A 24,148-nucleotide genomic window follows, 5' to 3' on the forward strand; every position below is an offset into this window, starting at 1 on the left:
CATGACATGCAGCATCCATACCACAGACAGCCAACATGGAACATGCAGCATCCACTACCACAGACGCGGCCAACATGAAACATGCAGCATCCACTACCACAGACACAGCCAACATGAAACATGCAGCATCCAAAACCACAGACACAGCCAACATGAAACATGCAGCATCCACAACCACAGACACAGCCAACATGAAACGCAGCATCAAAAACCACAGGCTCAGCCAACATGAAACATGCAGCATCCACAACCACAGACACAGCCAACATGAAACATGCAGCATCCAAAACCACCAACCAACATCTCTAAAGCAGGATCTTGTGTGCTAGAAACATATTTAGTACACCGAAAATTACAGTGATAGTAATATTACCAGTTCATACATGTTTTATAAATATGTAAATGTAAACATCTTAAAGGGGGAAAATGATATAATTTACATATATGTAATATTAATTTCATTTTTTTACTTTATGTAATATTTGACTTCTTTAATATTTGATATTGACCCCAGTGTGGGAGTGTAATGATGCAGCCTGTGTATGAGACCCTGATCACCCCCCCCACCCCCTCCCAGGTGACACGCCTGCAGTACCTCAACGCCGTGATGGCTTCCCGTGTGGCTCAGAGCCCTGACCCCCCCGAAATTAAAGTCCTGCCCAACAGCCAGACCAAGCTGCTAAATGAGAGGAACACCAACCCAGGTATGGGGGCTGGGGATGGGGAGGTCACTTAGAGAGTTAGAGAATTACAGAATGAGAGAGAGAGAGAGAGAGAGAGAGACAGGGTAAGGTGTTAGGTCGACAAACTAACAAAGTAAGAAAGCCCTTACACTGTGCTCCCAGTGTTTTACACTTACTGTATGCAGACAACCTTTTGTTTTATTTATATATATATATATATGTGTGTGTGTGTGTATTTGGTACCCGCCTTTTTTTTTTTTTTTTTGGTACTGAACATGTCCAATTTCCACACCAATTTAAAATGGCCAATCGTCTGCAACTGTATTTACGCATGTCCCCGGTTCTGCTCTGAAACGCACAATGAGGTTGTGAGGCTCATACATGCACCGCAACGTGGTGCTTGAATTGAATGGGCCACCCAGCCACCCACAGACAACTTTTTCAGCAGAGGAAACATTGTCCATCCATACATTAAGTTTCTAACATTGAAAGCATAATACGTGTATGGGTTTTATTTTTGCCTTTGCAATAGCCAAAACATACAGTCGTATTAATAAATATTTTTTTGTGAATACTGATTAAAATGTCTTTTAAAATTATCAGGAAACTGCAGGGATTTTACTGGTTTCTAAAGGGTCTGAAGGGTGAAAATTATTTTCACCGAGGTTTGGTTATTATTTTCTACTGTGTGGAATTTATGCAGCAGCAAATGTTGTTGGTATCAAGGGTATACAAAATAATACAGTTGAAATGATACAGAACTTGAAATGAAAAACAGGAATATATAATTCTATAAAATTATTGCTTTCCTTAGACAGAGCAACAGTTTGATCAGGTCCTGATCAAAGAATGAAAGGGGGGGAAAAAAGATTATGTTACTTAAAAATCTTTAAGTTTTGCACCCTTCCTTTCTTCAGCTGAACTAAGACTGTTTTCTCTCTTTTTTTCTTCCCTTTCTCTTTTTTTCTCCTCTTGTTTCTCTTCCCACACCCTTTCCCTCTCTCCCTTTGGTCTGATCACCCATAGAATTCCCTGTTCACTTTTCCTTTTTTGATAAAATTGAGAACTACTGAGGTAAATGCTACCTTTGTTTGCTCTGTCAAGCACGCTGAGTGTTCCAGTTGAAATATTCATCCATATCTGTCCTGCGCTTTGTTACGTTGTGTGGACTCAGTCCGTAGTAGACATGGCGCATCGCTGCACAGTCCATGGTCTATTGACAAATGTGTCTTTGCCACATAAAAATGTCGATTTTGTGGGCTGTAGGCCTCAGAGAATAACACGCATTGCTGTTGGTCCAGCACTAGACATAACATTCCATTAAAGCGATATATCTCAGTGGCCCAACTGAGGTGTATTATGGGTGGGTATAGTGAAGACTGAGCATGCGCGCACACACACACACACACACACACACACACACTTTCTCTCTCTTTCTCTCTCCCTTTGTGATATTTTGAGTAATTATATTTTCTCCTGTCTGTTCCTTTTTATACCGAAGCCATGGTGCCAGAGGGCTGTGAGTTTGGTGTCGGATCATATTTCTCTGATGCACTTCATGCATATGTTGTCTGCCAACATGAAAAGACATGTCGGTTGTGTGCCTCAGCGTTAGGAATCCCTGTTCCTAGAGTGCAAGAGACCTTTATGTTTTAGTTTTTTCCCCCATCCAAGCTCAGTTGCATAGTTTGATGGATAATTACGTCTGAGTCTGAATGGTGATACCTGTAGCAGGCGGTCACCTGCTGTCAGTAAGCCTAATGATTAATCCTGTTAGGGGATTGGAAAGGAGTATCGGCCAAAAAAATTGCTCCAGGACCAGGGTTTCCTGCCCGCTTATCTACATTACTGTACAGGATGTGTCAGGCACCTTATCGTGCCCTAGCATGTTGTTTGTAGCAGCTCAGCCTCTGCCAGTTTTAACCGGCTGTTTTGCTGTAACCTGCAGGTGCGAGCAAGAGCATGGAGCCTGTGGCTGGAGGTGAAACTCACGGATAGAGGGGGGATTTGCAGTTTCATTATTATTATTATTATTATTATTATTATTATTATTATTATTAATTTAACTCATTTTTTGTAACTTTTGCCATCTAGTTTATGAGTAACTTTTATCAAGATGATGTTTTTTTTTAAGAATCAGAATTTTCTTTTTAACAAAATTATTTTCTGGATCATTGTAACTGAGCCAGGACTGGGACTTAGAGACTGGTGCAGGCGATGGCTTAAATGCATTGCTTAGCAGTGGGCGTGGCTACCCAGTGGAGGGGGAGGGGCTTAAGGCCACCCTTCTGCCACATCTGTGTAAACCTTACATACATACATATATACACAAAATACATGAGGGAGAGTGTGTGTGTGTGTGTGTGTTTGCTTTCTTTGTATCATAATTCAGGCAGTATAAAACATGCGGTTTGCTTGTTCCTGCTTCTCAGACATGACCTTTGTGTGCCACTTGCATAGAATGGATTTGTTTTTTCACCCCAACAAAAAAAAGATTTTTCAAAATTACTTGTGCACAAAGCTGTCAGCTGACCCATAATGGAGGACATGAAAGTACAAGTGAATTTTCTTGTCTTGTCTTGTCACTTCTCAGAGAAGCGTAGCACCTCCACCACTTCACCACCATCTGCACAATTTGTAATGCAGCTTTAGGTAATGTGGCCAATGTGTGTCTGCGTATGTGTGTCTGTGTGCGTGTTTGTGTTCACACCCAGTCCTCTCAGCCAGGTGTGTGTGGTTTGTACTGGGTCTTTGTAGTGCTGTGCTAGAACATGCACGTTTTGTCCGCCGGGCAGTGCCAAAGTCATTCCTAAGATAACAGGCCTCTGGGCCTTGTTTATCCTGTGCATGTGAGTGCATGCGTGTCTGTCTATCTACGATCAGTGTTTGATTCAGGGAGAACTGCTTGCAGTGTTGTCTGGAAATTTGGATTGCCACTCAGCCATGCCCTCTCTGTGCCAGTGTGGAAATGTGTCTGTCTGTCTGTCTGTGTATCCGTCCATTTGAGGAGATGCACAAGAAGACTACGGTCAAATGGCAGATTTGCACAAAAAAAATTTATCCTGTGCACTATAATTGGTTTAATTTTTATTTTTTCGTTGTATTGATGATACGGTACGTCCAGATTGGCTACCCTCTATTGCTGCTTGACCGGCTCTTTTGTCAGTTGCACACCAACGTGTACACACACACACACACATTCACACATATACAAGAGCACACTTTTTTACCAAACTATATTAGCAGTGTTTGGTGCCTAACCGTAATGATGCAGAAGTACTGTGAACAGAAGCGTGCCACCACCATCAAAGTGAAAGAAAAACAAATTATTTTTCAAAAGTTGTTTGCTTCTCAGCTATTCTTTCTCTCTCCATCTCTTTTTATTCTGCAACTCTTTTTGTGTGCTGCAGACTAGATCAGGCCAGTGTGTCTCCACATTAGAATAAAAAGAAAAACTGTATTACACAAATGTGTGCCAATTGGACCAAGCTCACTCAGCTTGAGTTTGGCCAACAGGATGGAGAAGACTGTCATTCAGTGATGCTTTTTGTTCCCAGCTCCCTTTTTTTCCACTCTTGTGAACCCAATAGGTTTCAATTTTATTTTAAATGAACATTCCAGCTTACATTATTGTATTTTGGTGTGCAAACCACAGACTGTGTGAGTGTGTGTGTGTGTGCGTGCGTGCCTGCGTGCATACATACAGAGAAGGAACAGGTTTCTAAACAGTTCTCGTCAGTCAGTATTGAGTCTTAGAGAATGCCTTCAGGAAAATATTTTACTATTAAAATGTGTGACTGCATGTGCAGGTTAAGGACATATTCTGAAAATTTGTATTCTTCATCATTTTTTTAAAACTGGAGAGCCACAGAGACTTCTTTGGACTTATTTGCTGTTTAAAACAGTTTTGTTCAGGATACCATTTTAAAACTGGCCCTTTTTCCTCAAGATACTTAGATTTATTGACAATAATGACAAGTACTAACAGGAATGATTAACTTTGTGATTCCACGTAAATATTTTTCAGCCGTTTAAATAAATTGTATTGTTTGCCCTGCTGTAAAAGTGCATTTATATTGTAACAAAAGAATGAATGTACACTGTAAATGAATAATCCTTTATTGTGCTACTATTACTTAGTTGAATAAATGATGGGGGTTGGAGGTGGTAGAGATTACTGTATATTAATATATAAATATACACACACTATGTATAATAGAGAATATATATTGAAGATGCTAATAGATGGTAGATAATACTTGTTTTTCAGGTACAAGAACATAATACTGTTACCAGGGAAAAATCTAGGTCTAGGTCTTGTTTTCTACCCATTTCTTCCTTTGTTTTAGAATATATGTCTTTTGTTGTAGATTTTTCTAGAATTTTAGAAGTCCTGTGTGTATAAACCATTGCATCAAATTATTTCATGGTAAACTGAATGGTATTTCATAGGGAATAAACAAACTCAACGAACATACTCAGTCTTTGCTTATACTCATTATTTATGGCACCATTTTTGCCCACTTCTGGCAAAGCTAAAATGACAGACAAGGGAAACAGACATACCGTGTCAAAAAAAGATCCGCTCTGGACACTTCCTCATTTTTACCGCAAATGCCGTTTGACTTAGCCGTACATAATGAGGTCATACTCCACACTGGAGGGCCTCTTGTCGGTTTGGGTCAAACCTAAATTTCACAAGTGGATTATCAGTGTTAATTTTTGCATATGGTTAATAGTGTTTGTACTGTGCATTTTTCATACAATGAGTTGAAGCTCAAAGCACTTCACAACAAAAATACATAAGTATAAAGAGCAATTAAGCGACGTGGTAAAAATGATATTCAGTGCAATCAAAGTATTTGGACAGTGACACATTTTTGTTTGTTTTGGCTCTGTACTCCAGCACAATGGATTTGAAAAACAATGAATATGCAGTTAAATTGTAGACTGTCGGCTTTAATTTTAGGCTACTTACATCCATATCAGGTGATCCATGAAGGAATTACAGCCCTATTTTTAAAAGACAAAAACATTCATGAAAACGAATAACAAATGAAGTGTAATCCAAGCATTAACAAAACCTGAGTAGTTTGACTGCACTGAGCACTTTTGGCCAGACCTGAGACACTGAGAATTAGAGTAACTCAGAAATATTTTTTAATCCCTCATGGCGTTAAAACAACAATTTAGATGATCAAATGTGCATTGGTTTTCAATTAAATAATGCACATACATAGTGACTAGATTCAATTTTTTAAAAAACAAAGGAACTCAATCTCGGTCCTGGGTACTACAGGTGGAAAGTCCAGGAGTCAAAAAATCCTCCGATGTATTTTCACCCATGAACTCCAGCGGATCTCAACAATTAGTTCTACCTCCTGGTTGAAGAATTGTGCTAATGAGCAAATCCAGGTGATTGGAACAAAATACTGGGAAGGACTTTCCAAACCTGGATTTTCCACCTCTGCTGGGTACCCCTTGTGTGTGCGTTCTTGAATCAGTCCAGATTGTTGGAGACATTCTTCTGTATTTTTCCTTAAACTAATTTTGGAACAGTGAATTCCACAACATAAATAAATAAAACAATGCTTTCAGCTGTTAGGACCTAATGATTTCACCTGTCTGTCTACAAGTGAAACTATTGAAAAAATGTGACCTCTTCCTAAAGGAATCATTTGTGTATAGTATTTTTTTTTTTTTTTTAAATGAAACCATTATGATATGAATATGGGACATTTACTCTTCCTGGAATGTACTGTTGGTTCATGAGATTTAGCGGTAACGAATACTAGCATACATGGGGAGCTGCAGGGTCAGCTGGTTTTTGTTTTCACCTGAGAATCGGCAACCGATTCAGACCCAGTAAACAAGTGATGTGATTTAGCGCTGTATTAAACTGCTGTAAGGATAAATTAAGTGCTGAGTAACAAAATGAAGATAAAAAACGCAGGCCCTGCAGTTCTCCAGGGCCAAGGGTACGGAGTCATGCTTCAGGCAGGATGCATGGAAGCGAGGCCTGTGTGAAAGAGGAAGATACTTTCCATTCTTTGGCCAGTAGGTGGCAGATGATCGCATATAAAAATTTGGTAAAAAATTCAGACAAAATAATTGGAAAATTGGACTTCAGCTGATGGACGTCAGCTGTTCTTTGAGTACATATATTCTTGTTCACTAAAAAGGAGAATTCAAACTAAATATGCTGAAAGCATTTTTTGTGTTGGAAAAAAGTTTCACTTCCTTCAGCTACATGAACATACAGCATAGTGACTGTTTTTGTTTGTTCAGTGACTTCATAGATAGACATTATGATTATCATGTGATATCACCTGATATTGCTCTTTTCCATTATTGAATCATACAGAGTATTTTTTTATGACATGAACGCTTTGTGGTAGAATGGGTATTTACTTGAGGAATTTCCCATTGAGGGCAGTCATTTTGAAAGATCTCCTTCCTCCCCTCTCTCCAGAAAAACACAAAAATGATTTCAAACAAAATTGACTAATTTCAAGATATTTCTGTCTGGTGGTAGGGGTCAGAACTTGTTCTGGAAATTTTTTAGGTTTGTAAAAGGACTATTTCTTGCCATCTTGCAAATGTTTCGCCATCTTGTCCATTTCTATGGTAGTATGCACCAAAAACATTGCAACTATGTGCAGCAATGTACTCACCTTCATAATCAGTACAAACACATTCATAAGTGGTACCGAAACATTTCTATATCCTTATGTCAAAAAACTGGAAATAGGCTTATGGTGTGTTACTGTATGTCACAACTGATGCAGAAAGTGACACCACCATGGCATACTAAGTGTTGCATACTATCAGCAGTTATTGACATAAGCACCAATGACTGTCTATATAGTGCTTAAGAAGTGGGTATGTAGTGCTTATGGAGGTTTTATATAACTCTCAGAGAGGACCATTCAAAGAAAGTGTTGCCATCACACCTGATGTCTTGCCTCTCAAGACACAGAGGGAAAAACCTTGTATGTCGCAGCCACCCTCAGCAATCCTCAGGTGTGATGTCCTCACAACCAGCATCCATTGCTTTGAGTAAAGACAACTGGTTATGGAGCTGGCCATCATACACCTTCCACCTGCATGCTGAGAAGAATTCCTCAGTTGGACTGAGGAAAGGTGAACAGGGTGGTAGGAACACAGCAAACCATTCCCGGGCAAAAGTCTGGAACAGTGAAAACTGACATTGACCCAGATTACCACATAATTTGGCAAGTCGAGCCTCACCACTCCCCTCTCATTCTCAGGGATGAGCAGCTTGCAAAGTCCCCCCAAGAAATAAACAAGATGGGTTGTGTTGTAGGGTCCAATGGTCTGAACATGTTGAATTATGCAATACTCTGAGATTGTAGCACACGTTGTTATGTTACCCCCATACTGGCCTGGCACATCCACATTGGCTAGGGTATGATGTTCCTGTCATCTAAATTTGTTCAGGTTGAATCCTGCCTCGTCCACATACACAAATTTGTGTGGGGTGTCATTGCATTCAGCTCCATCACCCTCTGTAAAATACAGAAAAGCAAAGTAGTTCATATCAAACCCAAACAGTGTAGGACACCATGCCAAAGAACTCAGTGTACTGTAACAGCACATCTATATCCCACATTTTTACATGGTCTGAAAATATACTCTATTGTTCTGAAATTATACTTCTCAATATATACATATTGAAACGACATACATTACTATTTGGCCTTATCTGAACATATAGGTGTCATAGGTCCTTCACCCCCAAATGAAAACCTGTAGAGTTGTTTCATTGACTTTGCATGCCTTTTTAACACCCTGTCTATGGTGAGACTCACAGAGGCAATGTTCTGAAAGACGCCATCATCTTGTATAACAGCACTCTGAATCTCTCAAAGTCTAATGGCATTGTTTGCTCTTACCATGTTGACTATTGGCATCAGAGTTGGGTACAATTCCACAATAAAAGTGGAAAACATATGAGGGAAGGCAAGATCAGGACTCCAACCCTGTAGAGTAACCTATAATCTTATTTCCTGTAAGAAAGAGAAAAAAACAGATAAGAGGACAAACTTTATGTTAATGCATCTATATTTTTTAAGGTAAATATTACTATATTTTTTCAGACTTACTTGAGTTGAGTGTGTTTATGGTCCATATTCTTACCAGATATTTTAAGTGTTTTACTTACATGATAAGCTGTGTAATTTAGACTATGCTTACCTGTGCAGAGGGGTGAAAAAGTACTAGGTGAAAAGTACTTACCTGAGGGCATCCTATACCTGTGAAGCAAAAAAGGGAAATGTTAGTGTTGGACTCTTTCTCACTTTAAAGTGAAAGTGCATTCATGGTAAAGGTAAATAAGTAAGGTGTAGATACTTACCGGCTTATTTAGGGGACCCAAGGAATAAACAAAACAAAACAAAAAGAAGTAAAGAGAATACTATTTCGAGAAGTATAAAAAGAACTCAGGGCCCTGCCTTTGTTAATATTATTAGGGGCCAGGAGCGGTACACTAATATTAGACTCTATAGCAGTCTCAAACTTTGGACATTACACCCAAATTAAGTATTTGATTCCACACATCTACGCTTGAAATCTATTTAATTGTCACTAGCTGTTGGTTGGGCTACTTACCGATCCACTGCATTCTGCGACAAGTTCCAGGCGAAAATGGGAACTATTAATTCTATGGGTTATTTTAATATTGCAGTGCCTGTGGGCTCCAGAAATAAAACCCATTGCCTGTGCACCTTCATTTTTGTGAAAAGAAAAATGCCTATTACTTTCTCTGCATTCAGAGAAGGGGCAATGCTTTGGCATTTTTAACTTAGCTTGCCTTACCTCCGCAAAAGTGGAAAGAGCATAATTTACATGTAGAAAAGATTTCACTGGACTTAAGATTTATGTTGTGTAGGCCTAACTAATACCCAGCTAACCCCACCCACTGAAAACCTGACATTTGGCCAAGGGAGAAAGCAAGTCAATTACAGCACAGGCTTTTACATTTTTTATTTTTTATTTTTGCAAGTCATTTAAAAGAATTTCTCGGCCATTTGTGAATGCGAACTTTAATCGCAAAACAGAAAAAGCTTTTCATTATTTTATCGCTTAGCAAAAAGTTCTTAAATGGGGAATTTTACACAGAATTTCACGCGCCTGGGTTACAGGCTTGGTTTAGAGGCTGAGAATATTTTAACCACCATGTCTTTCCACTTTCAATGCAAACATATTATCAGCTTTGACCACATATGCAACAGGAAATGACCTAGATTAGGAATGATTCTGTGGTTACAGGTGCAGTGTTTATTATACACATCACATTAAAGGGCCAGTTCAACCAAAAATCTAATTAAAGTATGTTTCCACTTATCAAGAGTACTATCTGGGTAAGTGTAAGTGGAAATCTCTTTCCAGATATAATGCCAAAGATAGGTATAATACTCATAAACATCCACAGAGTTTAATTTGTGAACGGTTTCACTGAGAACTGCTTCTACCGAAGTAAGCCAAATGAATACGTCTGAGCTAAGTCTTGGGCAGGTGGACAAGCAGTGGTCCAGAAGTGGAAAACACAAACAAACAAAAACGAGCAGCCCTGAGGAGCAAATGTTTTGCAGTTTTGGACTACTCCTTTTTGTTTTTGTATGTTTCATCTGCACCTCAGGGCTGCTTGTTTTTGTATGTGTGTGTTTTGCACCTCATTGCTGCTCCAGGGCTACACTTCAGGGCTGCACGTTTTTGTTTTTGTATGTTGCATCTGCACCTCAGGGCTGAAAGTTTTTGTTTTTGTGTTTTCTTTTTGTTTTTGTGTTTTGCACTTCAGAGCCACCGTAAATTTGATTCTCATTGACTCATATAAACTGAGAGTGCTGAATTAACATTAATCATTTTACGTTGTAGCCGCACTTGCCAGGCTCCTAGCTTTATCACATGAGTCTGTGTTGACTGTGTTGACACTGTGAAGTGTGATATGGTTGGTTAGTTCCTCATACAAATCATGTATGGTGGAGCTCCGAATGGAAGCAGTGATTCAAGCTGACTGAACCAATGACCTGTAATCTAATGCTGGCTAAAACCTTGCAGAACCATATAGCAAGAAACCAGTCTCACACCTCAATCTCTTTCCATAGAGTGTCTTGGGTTGACATAACCTTATTATGTGTTGCACAACACTTTGAGCTTATTATATTATATTATATTATATTATATTATATTATATTATATTATATTATATTATATTATATTATATTATATTATATTATATTATATTATATTATATTGCCCAGGGCATACAGGGCCATATGTTGCATGACAGTGTGTTACATTACATTCAGAAGATTACATTACTTTACATCTACATCTATTTGGCAGACACTTTTATCCAAAGTAACGTACAATAAGCGCATACTGAAGGTCATTGGAACAACTTCAAAACACATTTGAACACATGAAGTCCAGTTCATGAGCCTGCGCATGACTTGTAATGCTCTTTACAAGTGGTGGGGGGAGGAGGAGGGAAGCATTTTCTTCAACTTTTAAAAAAGAATACAAAAGTAATCAATCTGCCTTCAACATACCACTGCTTGCAACATACCACTGGTAATAGTGACGAAAGGTTTTTCCACCCTCAACCACTGTCAGAGAAAGTCTGCACGTCACTGCAGAGTTCATCAGCAGAGTCCCAGTTTGCTGGTAATGTAGCGGAAAACCACAAATTTACATGGGTTCCACATGTGGCAGATTCCAGACGGTCCCCAACCTTCTTGTAGCTGGGGCTGCACTATTGATTGCCTTCCTAGCTGCAGGTCTCATCCTTTAGGCATTTATGGCCCCCACCTGTGTGCTAAAGTCCTTTTGCAGTTAATTTTTATCTTACATGGATAAAGAGAATCCCTTGTGCTCGTGATCACAAAATAGTTTGTATACAAACAAAATATAATTATAAGCTTGGCTGGCGTATCGTCACTAGCCCTCACACTACTTAATGTCATGCCACACTGGCTGACTAAGGATATCGGCCAATAGGTTTATTAGATACGTGATATAGACCATCTGCTTTGTACCAGACCACTTAGTAGCCTCATACAAATAATAGTTTCTTAAACTTGTTTACTCCTCAGTTATTTATTTTATGTTAATTACGACTGCGATCCACAACACACAATAGTAAAGGATAGTCTCCATGCTATGAAAACCTCTCCCATCCGCTCGCCCTACGATTATTAATGCAAGGGAATTTCCCCTGGCCTGTCTGTGGCTATAGCTATAAATAAGCGTTTACAGCATACACCTCACAAGCCGTCAGACGCTGAACAAGAAGGACAAATTTGTTTCCTGCATATACAAATCTTGCAGGTATAGCATGCTACTTTTTATTTGTAGCCTATGCGTAGCCTAGGCCTACTTAATTTATAGTACGTTTTTTCGGGTTTAACGCCGTGGATCTGACTTTCTTGTCTTCTTATTTTAGACACAATGTCCGACGCTGATTTTGAATTGTCACTGGCATTGGACAGGTAAGATTTGGATCCCCACTTTAGAAGACGGTTCATGATATTCAAATGTATCATGAGTGACCGATGAAAAATCAGATAATCAAATAATCTTACTGCGCCAACTGATAAAACGACTGCCACATACATAATTAGGTCTGCATAGCCTACACGGCGCTTCCGTTTATGCCGTTATTGGCGTTTATTTCCATTTGTCATCGTTAGAATTGTACTACTTATCGGTGTTATTTAGATATACATCCATATGGCTATTGTATAATTACACTTGTTTAGAGATATTTCTCTGTGTAACTGCTTAGGTGGAAAACTGTTTTTTAATTGATGTATCATTGGTTTGGTTTCCATAACTCTCAAACGCTTGACAGCATGACATTTGGCACAGACTGCCCTGCCGAGGTTAAGGTGAGACAACGCAACCTTTTAAGCTATCCGTATTTAACAGGAAAGTGCAATAATTGGTGAAATACAACATTGGTGAAACGTCAAGGGCAAAATATATACACACCTATACTGTATAGGCTATGCCTGAATTTATTTATCCATAATCAAAACCACGTTCGAACTTCGAACTCATTTTAGTGTTAATTGTGAAAACATGTTAAGTCCTAAATAAGTTATATTTGGAGTAGGGAGAAGCCGTGAGTGAAGACGTGCGCAGCGACGACGCGGTGGAAGTGAAGGTGTCGCGGCGGCTGTGCATGCGCCAAGTCGCCGACACCATCATCGCCCTGAATAGGCTGAAGCATAGGCAAATGCTGATGGGCACCAACTGCGTTGACAACAAGCTGCTGATCGGCATGATGGAGAGTTTACTCGAGGGTAAGCACAACTGCCGCCCCTGTCGTCCCTGTCAGCTCCTGTCTTAGTTACTTTAACGTTATTTTATTTGTCTGACAAATCTGAACATCTGAATTTAGGGTATGGAGTTTGCAAGTCAGGCTAAATCTAAAAGCTTTGGAAAGGTTTATTTTCCCTCACCAGATACATGATGTCAGGAGCCACCCCTCCAGTTGCATATCAGCAAAATATCCGCAGAACTCAGACAGGTGCAGCTGCAAATAAACATTAAGATCAAATATAATGAGAAGATACAAGACAAAATAAAGTCAGATAAGATACAATAAAATAGATATCATAATATAAGTAGGGCTACCAGTTTGTCTCCACCATGTGACCTGTAGGGATTTAAACTTGTATTTCAATGGTTATCCTCAAGGGGTCCCCATAGACACTCCAACTACACAGGTAAGTGACTATTCATACAATTGAGTTTATAATTGGGAAATTTATAAGCAATTAGTTGATCTAATATGGGGAAACTGAGGAAGGAAAGTGAACGTGGATGGAAGCTTAAATGCTATTAAAAGCATGTCTTTGAGCAAGTGGTCCACACTCCTGGTCCTGGAGAGCCACAGGATCCGCTGTGTTACTCCACGTTTGACTAGCACAGTGAATGATCAATTAAAGCAGTTGATTGCACAGTTAACTCAGGTCACCTGGTTTCTTTGGTCTGAATTGGTCATTGATCTTAAGGAAAAAACCAGCAGACTCTGTGGCTCTCCAGGACCAGTATCACTGCAGTAAAAAAAAAAACACATCCATGTAAAGCAGGGGTGTCCAATTTTATCAAAAAATGGTACGGGTGCAGTTTTTAGGTTTTGCCCAGCACTAAGACACCTGATTCTACTTAAGGCTTAAGATTCGATTGAAGACCATGATTTGTTAATTAGTTCAATTATTCATTAATTGTTTTGATTTGATTGTTTTGTGCAAGTCAAATGTTATAAAACTGTTCTCATTTTTAATAACAAGACATATCATGCCCCTGTACAACATCTAGCTGGTGGAGGACTGAAGCAAGAGAACAAGGGGAGACAAACTGGTGGACCTAAACATAAGTCAAAGCAAGATAAAATACAATGAAGTCAAATATATACTGTCCTAAAGGGGAATTTGTTTTGGACGGAGTGGTTGGAAAAATGTGTGGCTGACCCTCCCTTGATCCTGGCCTCCACAGATCAAATGATGCTGGATGTGCAGAACCCCACCTCTAGCAGTCACCAGCAGGCCCAGCTCCACAGTTGGGCCAGGTTGGGCCTGGCCCAACCAATCACAAGCTTGGCCCACCCTGGCAATTTGCATATTAACTACAGTGTCTCTCTCTATATATTTTTTTTTAATTCCCCATATAATTCAGTAATACAAATGTACAAAACCGTCGATATAGTAATGCTATCGATAACGTTATCGGCGGGGCTAAAGATGCTGGTCAACCGTATAATTATAAGCTTGGCTGGCGTATCGTCACTAGCCCTCACACTACTTAATGTAATGCCACACTGGCTGACTAAGGATATCGGCCAATAGGTTTATTAGATACGTGATATAGACCATCTGCTGTACCAGATCACTTAGTAGCCTCATACAAATAATAGTTTCTTAAACTTGTTTACTCCTCAGTTATTTCTTTTATGTTAATTATGACTGCGATCCACAACACACAATAGTAAAGGATAGTCTCCATGCTATGAAAACTTCTGCCATCCGCTCGCCCTACAATCAATAATGCAAGGGAATTTCCCCTGGCCTGTCTGTGGCTATAGCTATGAATAAGCATTTACAGCATACACCTCACAAGCTGTCAGACGCTGAACAAGAAGGACAAATTTATTTGTACAAATCTTGCAGGTATAGCATGCTACTTTTTATTTGTAGCCTACGCGTAGCCTAGGCCTACTTCATTTGTAGTACGTTTTTTCGCGTTTAACGCCGTGGATCTGACCTTCTTGTCTTCTTATTTTAGACACAATGTCCGACGCTGATTTTGAATTGTCACTGGCATTGGACAGGTAAGATTTGGATCCCCACTTTAGAAGACGGTTCATGATATTCAAATGTATCATGAGTGACCGATGAAAAATCAGATAATCAAATAATCTTACTGCGTCAACTGATAAAACGACTGCCACATACATAAATAGGTCTGCATAGCCTACACGGCGCTTCCGTTTATGCCGTTATTGGCGTTTCTTATTTCCATTTGTCATCGTTAGAATTGCACTACTTATTGGTGTTATTTAGATATACATCCATATGGCTATTGTATAATTACACTTGTTTAGAGATATTTCTCTGTGTAACTGCTTAGCTGGAAAACTGTTTTTTAATTGCTGTATCATTGGTTTGGTTTCCATAACTCTCAAACGCTTGACAGCATGACATTTGGCACAGACTGCCCTGCCGAGGTTAAGGTGAGACAACGCAACCTTTTAAGCTATCTGTATTTAACCGGAAAGTGCAATAATTGGTGAAATACAACATTGGTGAAATGTCAATTAAGGGCAAAATATATACACACATATACTGTTTAGGCTATGCCTGAATTTATTTATCCATAATCAAAACCACGTTCGAACTTCGAACTCATTTTAGTGTTAATTGTGAAAACATGTTAAGTCCTAAATAAGTTATATTTGGAGTAGGGAGAAGCCGTGAGTGAAGACGTGCGCAGCGACGACGCAGTGGAAGTGAAGGTGTCGCGGCGGCCGTGCATGCGCCAAGTCGCCGACACCATCATCGCCCTGAATAGGTTGAAGCATTGGCAAATGCTGATGGGCACCGACTGCGTTGACAACAAGCTGCTGATCGGCATGATGGAGAGTTTACTCGAGGGTAAGCACAACTGCCGCCCCTGTCGTCCCTGTCAGCTCCTGTTACTTTAACGTTATTTTATTTGTTTGACAAATCTGAACATCTGAATTTAGGCCTGGCCTGGCCCAACCAATCACAAGCTTGGCCCACCCTGGCGATTTGCATATTAACTACAGTGTCTCTCTCTCTATATATTTTTTTAAATTCCCCATATAATTCAGTAATACAAATGTACAAAACAGTCGACCTACTAACACTATCGATAACGTTAGCGGCGGGGCTAAAGATGCTGGTCAACCTTGCAGCAGTGGCGCTGCTAATGTCGCCGACGACTTAAACCGAAACACGGCAAGTCGACCACTTTTAAAGTCATACCCCCGCCGACTAATTAGTGGTAGGGAGAGGTGCTTTCAAACCGCTATCAGTCCAGACCGAATACTCCATCAAGTAAGATGCATGCTTTTGTTTTCCCTGTCATCCCGCAGCTGATGACAAGGATAATGTGTTTGTCTCTACTGGATTCACAAACTGGAAAATGGCACTCGAACGCGACGGGTCCACAAAAGCATGCATCAAGTCAGGGTCATTTGCAAGCTACTTCTGCATAGGTGGAATTTCACAGAAGGCAGGAGAAGGGTGAAATTGTTGCATCCTTATTAGGTCCCCAACAAATCGAGAAGAATCGTTGCCAGGTGGGAAATATTAAACTATCGTAGCCTACCGGAGGCTTAAAATTATCGGATTTTAAAGAAAATTATCGTACACGGCCAAAAAAGAGAAATCACAGGTGTAAATAACAACCTTGTTTAACACGCCTACTCACATACTTCAGCCAATGAGTGCAATACCAATGGTCACAAAGGGGAGAAAAACATTTGCCCACCACATACGCTGCGTGGAAGCAGGCAACTTCCTGGACCCTACTCAAATGAATGAGACCAACACTAAAAAGCCTGGTCTACGGATAATGTCAAATAGCCTACAATTAAATCGCAATCACTCAAACATTGAATCGTTATAATTGAGAGTTGTAACGTTACAATTCATGGTATACTGTATGTGAAAAAGCAAATCGGATCCTGAATCAGCAGCCAGGGAATTTAGTAAATTTAATAAATTCAGGCACTCTTTTGTGAAATGGCGAAATTATCGTAACCTACATTTGGGCATATTTTGGCATTATTGATCGTACAGAGGGTAAAATTATGGTACAGATACAATAATTATCGTACACCTGGCAACGCTGATCGTTACTATGTGAAAATTATTGGAGAGGTGGTAAATTCTTGACAGTAAACAAACCTCCAATGAGAGGCGATCTTGAAACTGTTACTGATGATGACGATGGTCTTGCTGCTGGGCTATTCGTTAAACTATTCCAGTACACATTGACTAAACTAGTCCAGGTTTTGAAACTTTTCATCACAAGCTGTTGTCCATTTAATAAAACTTGACATCATGAAAAACAAATTCACTGTATGTAAGTTCATCTTTAAATTAGTTTAGGTTGTGATAGCCGTGGTTATTACATATTTGGATATATCCTCTTCACATAAAAAACAAACGTTGGTTGATAGTATTTCTTAATTGTATTTTGCCCCCCCAAAATGCCACTCGTCCCACCCTGACTTGGACAGCTGGAGCCATTCAAAGTCACCAGACCTTTGTCAGGGACAAAACATACGTGTATTCTGTAACCGACCGAGAGAAGAGGACGCTGGTCAGGGCAGACAAACTACATGCTGAGGGCCGCCTGGCCATGAGCGTACGGGACAAAGAGTACTACCAGACAATCGGTAAGCTTGGTGTCCCCCATAAATATGCACAGACATGTTTGCAAGCACATTTCTCCTTTGTCATCAGTTTCTCTCATAACTCATTTGTTTTAAATGTCACTTACATCACCACCATCCCCCCTTAATTTAAATTCAAGCTTGTCATATGATGACATATCATGTGTTAATCAGCTGATGAAGATCTGTGTGTGTTTCTGTCCCTTGTCTCATGTCTTTCTCTCTCTCTCTCTCTGTCTCTCTCACACACACACACACACACAGTAAAATTGAGTTTATCAACATACATGGCTTTCTACTGCACTGGTAACCGAGGCCAAGTCGTCACCCTGGGGATCGCCAATACCAACAGCTACATGTTCTGTTCTATGGAGTCAGGATCAGAAAGAGCTATTCTGCGGTTGAAGGTAAAGGCAAATCCTTTTTAATGCTCAGGCTATTTTATTTAAATATGTTCACATACAGTCAACCTCTGTGTTATAATTGAAAGTTTATGAAGCTCTGTGCAGACAGTGATTTGTTCACAAGTGGATCCTGCCGCCATCTTAGCTGCTCTCTTTCCTCTAACATAAAAATTTATTTTCAGCAACCATTTTTTCACAACAAAACAGTATCCCCCAACCCTTTCCTTCTCTACCCCAAATCCACCCACACCATCTAAGGGAAAAGACAGAAATGAAAAGATTCTCAGCAATAAATACTGTATATTCTTTTAAATGGGTGCGTTTTTGTTCTCCCCTCAACCCTTCCTTCACTTCCCTCCCTCAGCGTGTGGACCAGGACTTGACAGAAATCGCTTCCCAGGAAGAGAAGGCGTCCTTCCTGTTCTTCAAGCGACGTGAAGGCTTATCCAGAATTACCTTCGAGTCGGTCAAGTTCAGAGGCTGGTACATTTGCACGGAGCCAGCCTCCGAGCCAGCCTCCGAGCCAGCCTTCGAGGCACCTCTGGCGATGTGCACCATGCAGGAGCAGGGCAACCGCACGATCACCTTCATGCTCAGGCTAGAGTGAATCGACCAAGCCTATGGGCATATTTAATTCATAACCTCTCAGGTTCTTACACATCAAGTTTAAGATTGCTTAGAAGGTAGTGAATGGGCCTGGGATCACTGATATAATGCAGTAATGTTGCCTGTAACATTCTCTGTTCCAGGGGATAACACTTTGCTCTTATATTATTTATGCATCAACGCCTGTATATCTCTAAGCAAGAACATGGACAATGTCCAAGATTTTAACCCTCCTATTATGTTCAAATTAACTAACAACTTTTATGTTTGGGGTCAATTTGACCCCACCAATATAAACCTGCAGAACAAAATAGTAACTGAAAGTGTTACCGAAGTTTCTCTCTCAGCTACTTTAGGCCTTCCTACTGACCATCTTAATAGCCCAGTAAATAAAACATGGCTCCCCCCATCCTCCCCTTATACATCAAGTATTGATTTTATATGACTATTGTGAAGTATGCAAATGACTGTACAATCTAACTCATTAACCTAAAATGGAAAACAAAATATGTTTTGGTGTTTGCAGGGCTTTATGTTGGTATTACGTGCTCATTAAAAAAGAAAAATAACATTTGGAAAGAAACACACCTTTTATTATCAAGCATAGTAACATTTTATGTTCGGGGTCAATTTGACCCCAGGAAAAAATATAAAAAATGTCAAACATTTCAAATGTTTAGGTTCAGAAAACACTTCAGAACATCAATAAGTAACATATGACAGTTATTCAATAATGAAGAAACACCAATAAAAAGTAAATTAATCACCAGAATTGAATTTTGATCAAAAATGAACATAACACCTCAACTAGGTACCCAAATCAGTTCTTCATTCAGACGAGATAGGTGCAAGTTTGGCAAGCTCCTGTTGAAAGCGTATAATGTGGGAGAAAACATTAAATGTCTCCAGAGACATTGTGGCTGGAAAAATTGCCCTACCAGTGTCAGCATTCCAAAGTCTTGCTGTTGCTTCACCTTTTGACTTGTACACTCCTGCCAAAATAAGCAACCCAATATAGGATTGCTATTGGGTCACGTCCAGCTCTTTCCAATTGTCACCATACACACGCCTCCCCTCTAAGTTTGTCATCTCAAGAATATCCTTTTGCATTGATGGTGTTATGAAGAGTTCAAATGCAGACTTTATGTCTTGTACATGACTGCTAGCATATCTGGTGGGGCCTGGAACCATTTTGATGACATTAGTAGCACTAAGTCTACCCTGTCTTTCAACTGGGGATCTGGGCCATAGTAGTCCATTTTTGAAAGTGAACATGTCAGTTCTTGGTGGTTGAGAGATGATGGGGGTTTCTTGGTGGTTGAGAGATGACAGGGGTTTCTTGGTGGTTGAGAGATGACGGGGGTTTCTTGGGGGTTGAGAGATGACAGGAGGGTTTCTTGGTGGTTGAGAGATGACGGGGTTTCTTGGGGGTTGAGAGATGACAGGAGGGTTTCTTGGTGGTTGAGAAACAAAAGGAGGATCAGAATGTGGTATCACAAAGGCTTCATTCTCATCATCAGAGGAGGATGCCACATAGTCAGGGTCCTCCTCAACATTATCCTCAGTCTCAGACATATCCTCATCTAAATCATTTTCACCTTCCAAGATCTGTGACAGAACCTCAGTGGCAGAAAATATACGCCTCTGTCTGGTGGTCATTTTCAAAATCTTTAGTTGAGGCACAAATGCAAAGAGAAATGGTTTAGAGGGCTGTGTGTGCAGCCCTTATTATAAGTTTGCCCCCACCCCCATGTTGCGAGAATGATCAGAGATCTCGTGGGAACTATGTTTTCTCTCTCTCTCTCTCTCTCTCTCTCGCACGCACACACACACACACACACACACACACATACACAAATTAATGTGAAAGTGCCCTCGGCCAACACAACAAAAACAAGATCAAAATGATGGTTTTATATAACAATAGAGTTTGGGGTCAAAATGACCTCAACAACACAGATGCGTACAACGTGTGCGCATCAGGACATTGAAAATAATTTTTTAAGTTAATTTCATGTTTGCCATGTTCTCCCCATGAAGTTAGGAAAAGTCATGAAATATCTAGCTGAAAAAAGTATGGTAACCATATTTTTAGAGACAGTAAACATAATAGGAGGGTTAAATAATTTAGACAAAATATGGCAAAATGTAAATATGTTTATATAAGATTAAAGATTATTATAAGATTAAATTGTGAATTCATATTGAATTCTTTAACTAAAATAATTCTTATTTTACTTTGTATTTTTTTGATTAATATTAATTTTATATGCATTGCTGTGAAAAAATTATGTAATTACCAATGACCATTCATATGAGAGCTTCAGTAATAACATTTTATTTACCTTCCCTTAAATCTTGGAAAATGATTACATTTTAAAACAAACTGTATATATTCATGTTCATGTTTCCTCTACCTGTCCTGGTACAGATTGGGTTAAATATGAAATCAAATCTGGTTTTATGTGATTTTTATTTGATTGAGTTGATTTCATATTCCTCCCAAGCACCTCAGATGTATGTCAACCTGTCCAGCTGGATCCACTGTTGGCTGATCTTTGTATCTTCATCAGTATTCTAAAGGAATAAATATGAAAAATACTACAACTTGATTTACTTTTTTTTGGTTGGTACTTAGAGTAACCATGTGGATTTAATTTGTGTGTTTTTTTTAAGTTGATTATAGCTATACATGAAACATATGTAATGTGTAACAGCTGATTTCCTTTATGTGTAACAACCTACCCCACCTGCTAGGCCAAGCTTTCCCAGGCCATGCTAGCTTAAGACAACAACTTTGACAGTCAATACTAATATCTACTTGCTGTTCACAGAGTCCTGTTACTCATTTTGCCTATTTGCAGTTATTAGTGATCGCACTATTTTTTTTCCATCAAACTGCGTAAGTTTACTTGGTCAGTAACGTGCCTCATCCATACATTTACAGTAGGTTCTAACTTGTAACCCGCAGCATCAGTTGAAAAATGAAAGTCATCATCACAATAGTCATCACGAATACTAGACATCTTCAAACAAAGTTGGATCAATAACTAGGTAGTCTGTGTCAATTGTCAACTCTGTTTGCAAAGATGATGCTATGGGCTATTGCTAAGTGCTAGCATGATCAGCTGTTGTGCAGCCAGGAGTAGATTTGTGAAGTACAATCACGTTGGAAGTTTAGGCAGAGACTCAGGTCTGGGTAGTGTATGATGCTCAGGTAAGTCTTCAGTCTCTGGCTGGGTTCTAACAGTGTTCATATTGCAGCTCACCTCTGGCAGCACAGCAAGGCAGCAAGGCATGAGGCATTCCATATTTTCCAATCCTCCAGCAAGTAAGGATCCTCACATTTCCTTTTCTCTACAGTCCTTGGTTGTGTAAACTTGGGTTGTCCTTTCCTTACACGGTTTCCTAATCTGCACCAGGTCACCAGATTGGACGTCGAATGATTTGTCATCTCTCCAAGCACCAGTGTACTCCTTTGTTTTTTCCTGTTTTATTTTCACATGTTGTTCCATGTGCCCATTTATACAGGCTTCAGGCAGGTCCATGATTTGTAACTTTCCCTCATCCGTCATCCATGGAGCAGTTCTACAGTTGTTACACCGGTGACTGACTGAGCAGTTGATCTGTAATCCATTAGGAAAGTTTGAATGAATGACTTCTAGGGCTGTCATTCATTCATTCATTCATTCAATCATCAAGTAGCTTCAATGTAATGACTTTTTTAAAGTAGCTTTAGTAGAGTAAAACTGCTTTTCTCTTATTGGTAGTGCTACAGTTTAACTACTTCCAGGTTCAAGTAGGCTAATTGGTAGCTTAGTTAACTACATTTTCAGAGGAGCTTCCCCAACACTGATTATTTCACTGCATATCAAAGGTATATTATAAAACTTGTACAGACGCTATTAAATTAGATTTTGCAGCGTGATTCTTTTCATGCTTAAAAAATCGCCAGAATGCAGGAAACAAATGACTTGAATTTTTTTCTGGGGGAGGACCCGCAAAATCTTACTTGCAAAATCTCCCTATTTCCCAGGCCCCGCGGTTCACCGGTATGCGCTTATAAACAATACATACAGTGTGCTCCATTATGTTTTCATATGTGCTTGAAGTGCAGATTCTCAGCTTTTATTAAAAGGCATTTTAATACATTTTGTTTTCCCAGTGTCAAAACTGCAGCACTTTTTGTACATGGCACCTCCATTTCAGGGTGCCATAATGTTCGGGACAAATGGCTTTGCAGGGGTTTCTGAAAATTCAGGTGTGTTCAATTGCTTTATTAGAGCAGGAACTGTATAAAAAAGGATTATGAAAAAGCTTTCAGTATGTACTCTTGATTGTAGGCTTAGGTCTGTTATTGTCTTTTGTCAGCATAAGGACCAGAGTTGTGCCAATGAAATATATATGGTCGCGGGGCCCAAAGCAATCGCCTATGTTCCTTGCTGGGTTGGGCCAGCTCTGGTACTTGTGCACCTCCATCTGTTTCTGTTGTTTTTGTTGATCTCTGCTGCTATCTTGTGGCAATACTGATTATTACCGTTAGAACAAATCCAGTCTGGATGTAGAACAGCGTGATAATGCAGCAGAAACTAGCTTGTAATGTACATATCTACTGCATCTGTGGCTGTTTAACAAAGTAAATTTGCACTAGTCATTGTTGCATCTTGCGTGTCTGGGAATGTTTTATAGGCACGTCTGGAACTTTAGCTCACATTAATCGCGTGAAAGCAAAAATAGATGTTTCATGGAGCAATGAATACAAGCACACTGCTGATATACTTTTCAGCGTGTGCTTTGTTTCTTTGCCATGAGTGCATTTAAAAAGCCACAGTTGCATTGTATTGTCAGCGTCAAACAGCAATTTCTCACAAAGGGAACGGCATGATAGTTTTAGCACCTTCTTGCTTTTTAAAAATCACATTTCACATGGCTGCCTAATGTAAACAATAAGGTCTGAAAACATTACAGAAAAATTGTGTCATGCTAAGCTGGAGTTTAAATCTCAGGTTTAAGCCCCTGGACCACAAAACTACAATACAACTGGAACATCTATTCGAATCTGTGGATTACCTGTCCCTGTTGCAACGCAGTTCTGTGATCTACAAACTTGAGGTTTAAGCCCCAGCAAAGCTTGCTGCAGTTGACCCAGTATTATTATTGTGTTGTTCTTATTGCTATACAATTTTAGTCTATAGCATATGTCATTTCTCATTGTGCCCAGGGCCAGGAGCTGTAGAACTTGGTAGAGCCCATGGCTAATTGTGGATTTCCATCTTTCTGCTGATGTGGAATACTGGGGTGTGCTGACAGTCAGCTGGATGAACACTATAGCAGCTAGCCAAAACTAGGCAACAGAAGGGCTGCCCCGATTGGCTGGTGGCCAGCTTGGCTTGCCTTATCTTTTGTCTTAGCTAATGTTAGCTAGTGTCTGCATTTCATTGGTGTCCAGTGTAGCGTGAAGTAGTTTGATTGCAGTGATGTGCAGAGAAGTATGTTGGGCT

At 39.7% G+C, this 24,148-nt stretch overlaps 2 protein-coding genes and 2 long non-coding RNA genes across 5 annotated transcripts; 2 read left to right on the forward strand and 2 right to left on the reverse strand.

The window, feature by feature from the left end:
• Positions 1–26: 26 nt before the first annotated feature.
• LOC135239241 (metal transporter CNNM3-like) lies at positions 27–5,160 on the forward strand. Its single transcript, XM_064307775.1, has 2 exons — positions 27–704; positions 2,632–5,160. Exons 1-2 carry the CDS (start codon positions 527–529, stop codon positions 2,679–2,681), a joined length of 228 nt encoding a protein of 75 aa, XP_064163845.1. The 5' UTR covers positions 27–526; the 3' UTR covers positions 2,682–5,160.
• On the reverse strand, positions 4,636–8,720 carry LOC135239242 (uncharacterized). Its single transcript, XR_010325322.1, has 2 exons — positions 8,600–8,720; positions 4,636–8,212 (listed from the first exon to the last, which is right to left on the reverse strand). It is a non-coding gene; the product is annotated as an uncharacterized LOC135239242 (long non-coding RNA).
• Positions 8,721–11,968: 3,248 nt separating this feature from the next.
• il1b (interleukin 1, beta) lies at positions 11,969–21,254 on the forward strand. Of its 2 annotated transcripts, XM_064307774.1 has the most exons (10): positions 11,969–12,035; positions 12,151–12,196; positions 12,559–12,595; positions 12,823–13,012; positions 14,997–15,042; positions 15,408–15,444; positions 15,676–15,865; positions 17,482–17,640; positions 17,902–18,044; positions 18,406–21,254. In XM_064307774.1, exons 2-10 carry the CDS (start codon positions 12,156–12,158, stop codon positions 18,646–18,648), a joined length of 1,086 nt encoding a protein of 361 aa, XP_064163844.1. In that variant the 5' UTR covers positions 11,969–12,035; positions 12,151–12,155; the 3' UTR covers positions 18,649–21,254. The 2 variants fall into 2 exon arrangements, with proteins under 2 accessions (XP_064163844.1, XP_064163843.1); XM_064307773.1 differs by lacking the exons at positions 11,969–12,035; positions 12,151–12,196 and having other exon boundaries at positions 12,482–12,595.
• LOC135239243 (uncharacterized) lies at positions 19,083–22,349 on the reverse strand. Its single transcript, XR_010325323.1, has 2 exons — positions 21,917–22,349; positions 19,083–20,100 (listed from the first exon to the last, which is right to left on the reverse strand). It is a non-coding gene; the product is annotated as an uncharacterized LOC135239243 (long non-coding RNA).
• Positions 22,350–24,148: the final 1,799 nt, after the last annotated feature.

This window comes from Anguilla rostrata, chromosome 14 (genome assembly GCF_018555375.3).
Source record: "Anguilla rostrata isolate EN2019 chromosome 14, ASM1855537v3, whole genome shotgun sequence".
In the NCBI taxonomy this organism is placed as follows: domain Eukaryota; kingdom Metazoa; phylum Chordata; class Actinopteri; order Anguilliformes; family Anguillidae; genus Anguilla; species Anguilla rostrata.

What these genes read in the sequence shown, in the direction of transcription:
- il1b (XM_064307773.1), top strand. Translation starts at nt 12,515, where the DNA reads ATGTATCATTGGTTTGGTTTCCATAACTCTCAAACGCTTGACAGCATG. An exon ending in ACTGCCCTGCCGAGGTTAAG is followed by an intron (nt 15,445 to 15,675) that starts GTGAGACAACGC and finishes TATTTGGAGTAG; the next exon opens with GGAGAAGCCGTGAGTGAAGA. An exon ending in AGAGTACTACCAGACAATCG is followed by an intron (nt 17,641 to 17,901) that starts GTAAGCTTGGTG and finishes ACACACACACAG; the next exon opens with TAAAATTGAGTTTATCAACA.
- LOC135239241 (XM_064307775.1), top strand. Translation starts at nt 527, where the DNA reads ATGATGCAGCCTGTGTATGAGACCCTGATCACCCCCCCCACCCCCTCC. An exon ending in TGAGAGGAACACCAACCCAG is followed by an intron (nt 705 to 2,631) that starts GTATGGGGGCTG and finishes TGTAACCTGCAG; the next exon opens with GTGCGAGCAAGAGCATGGAG.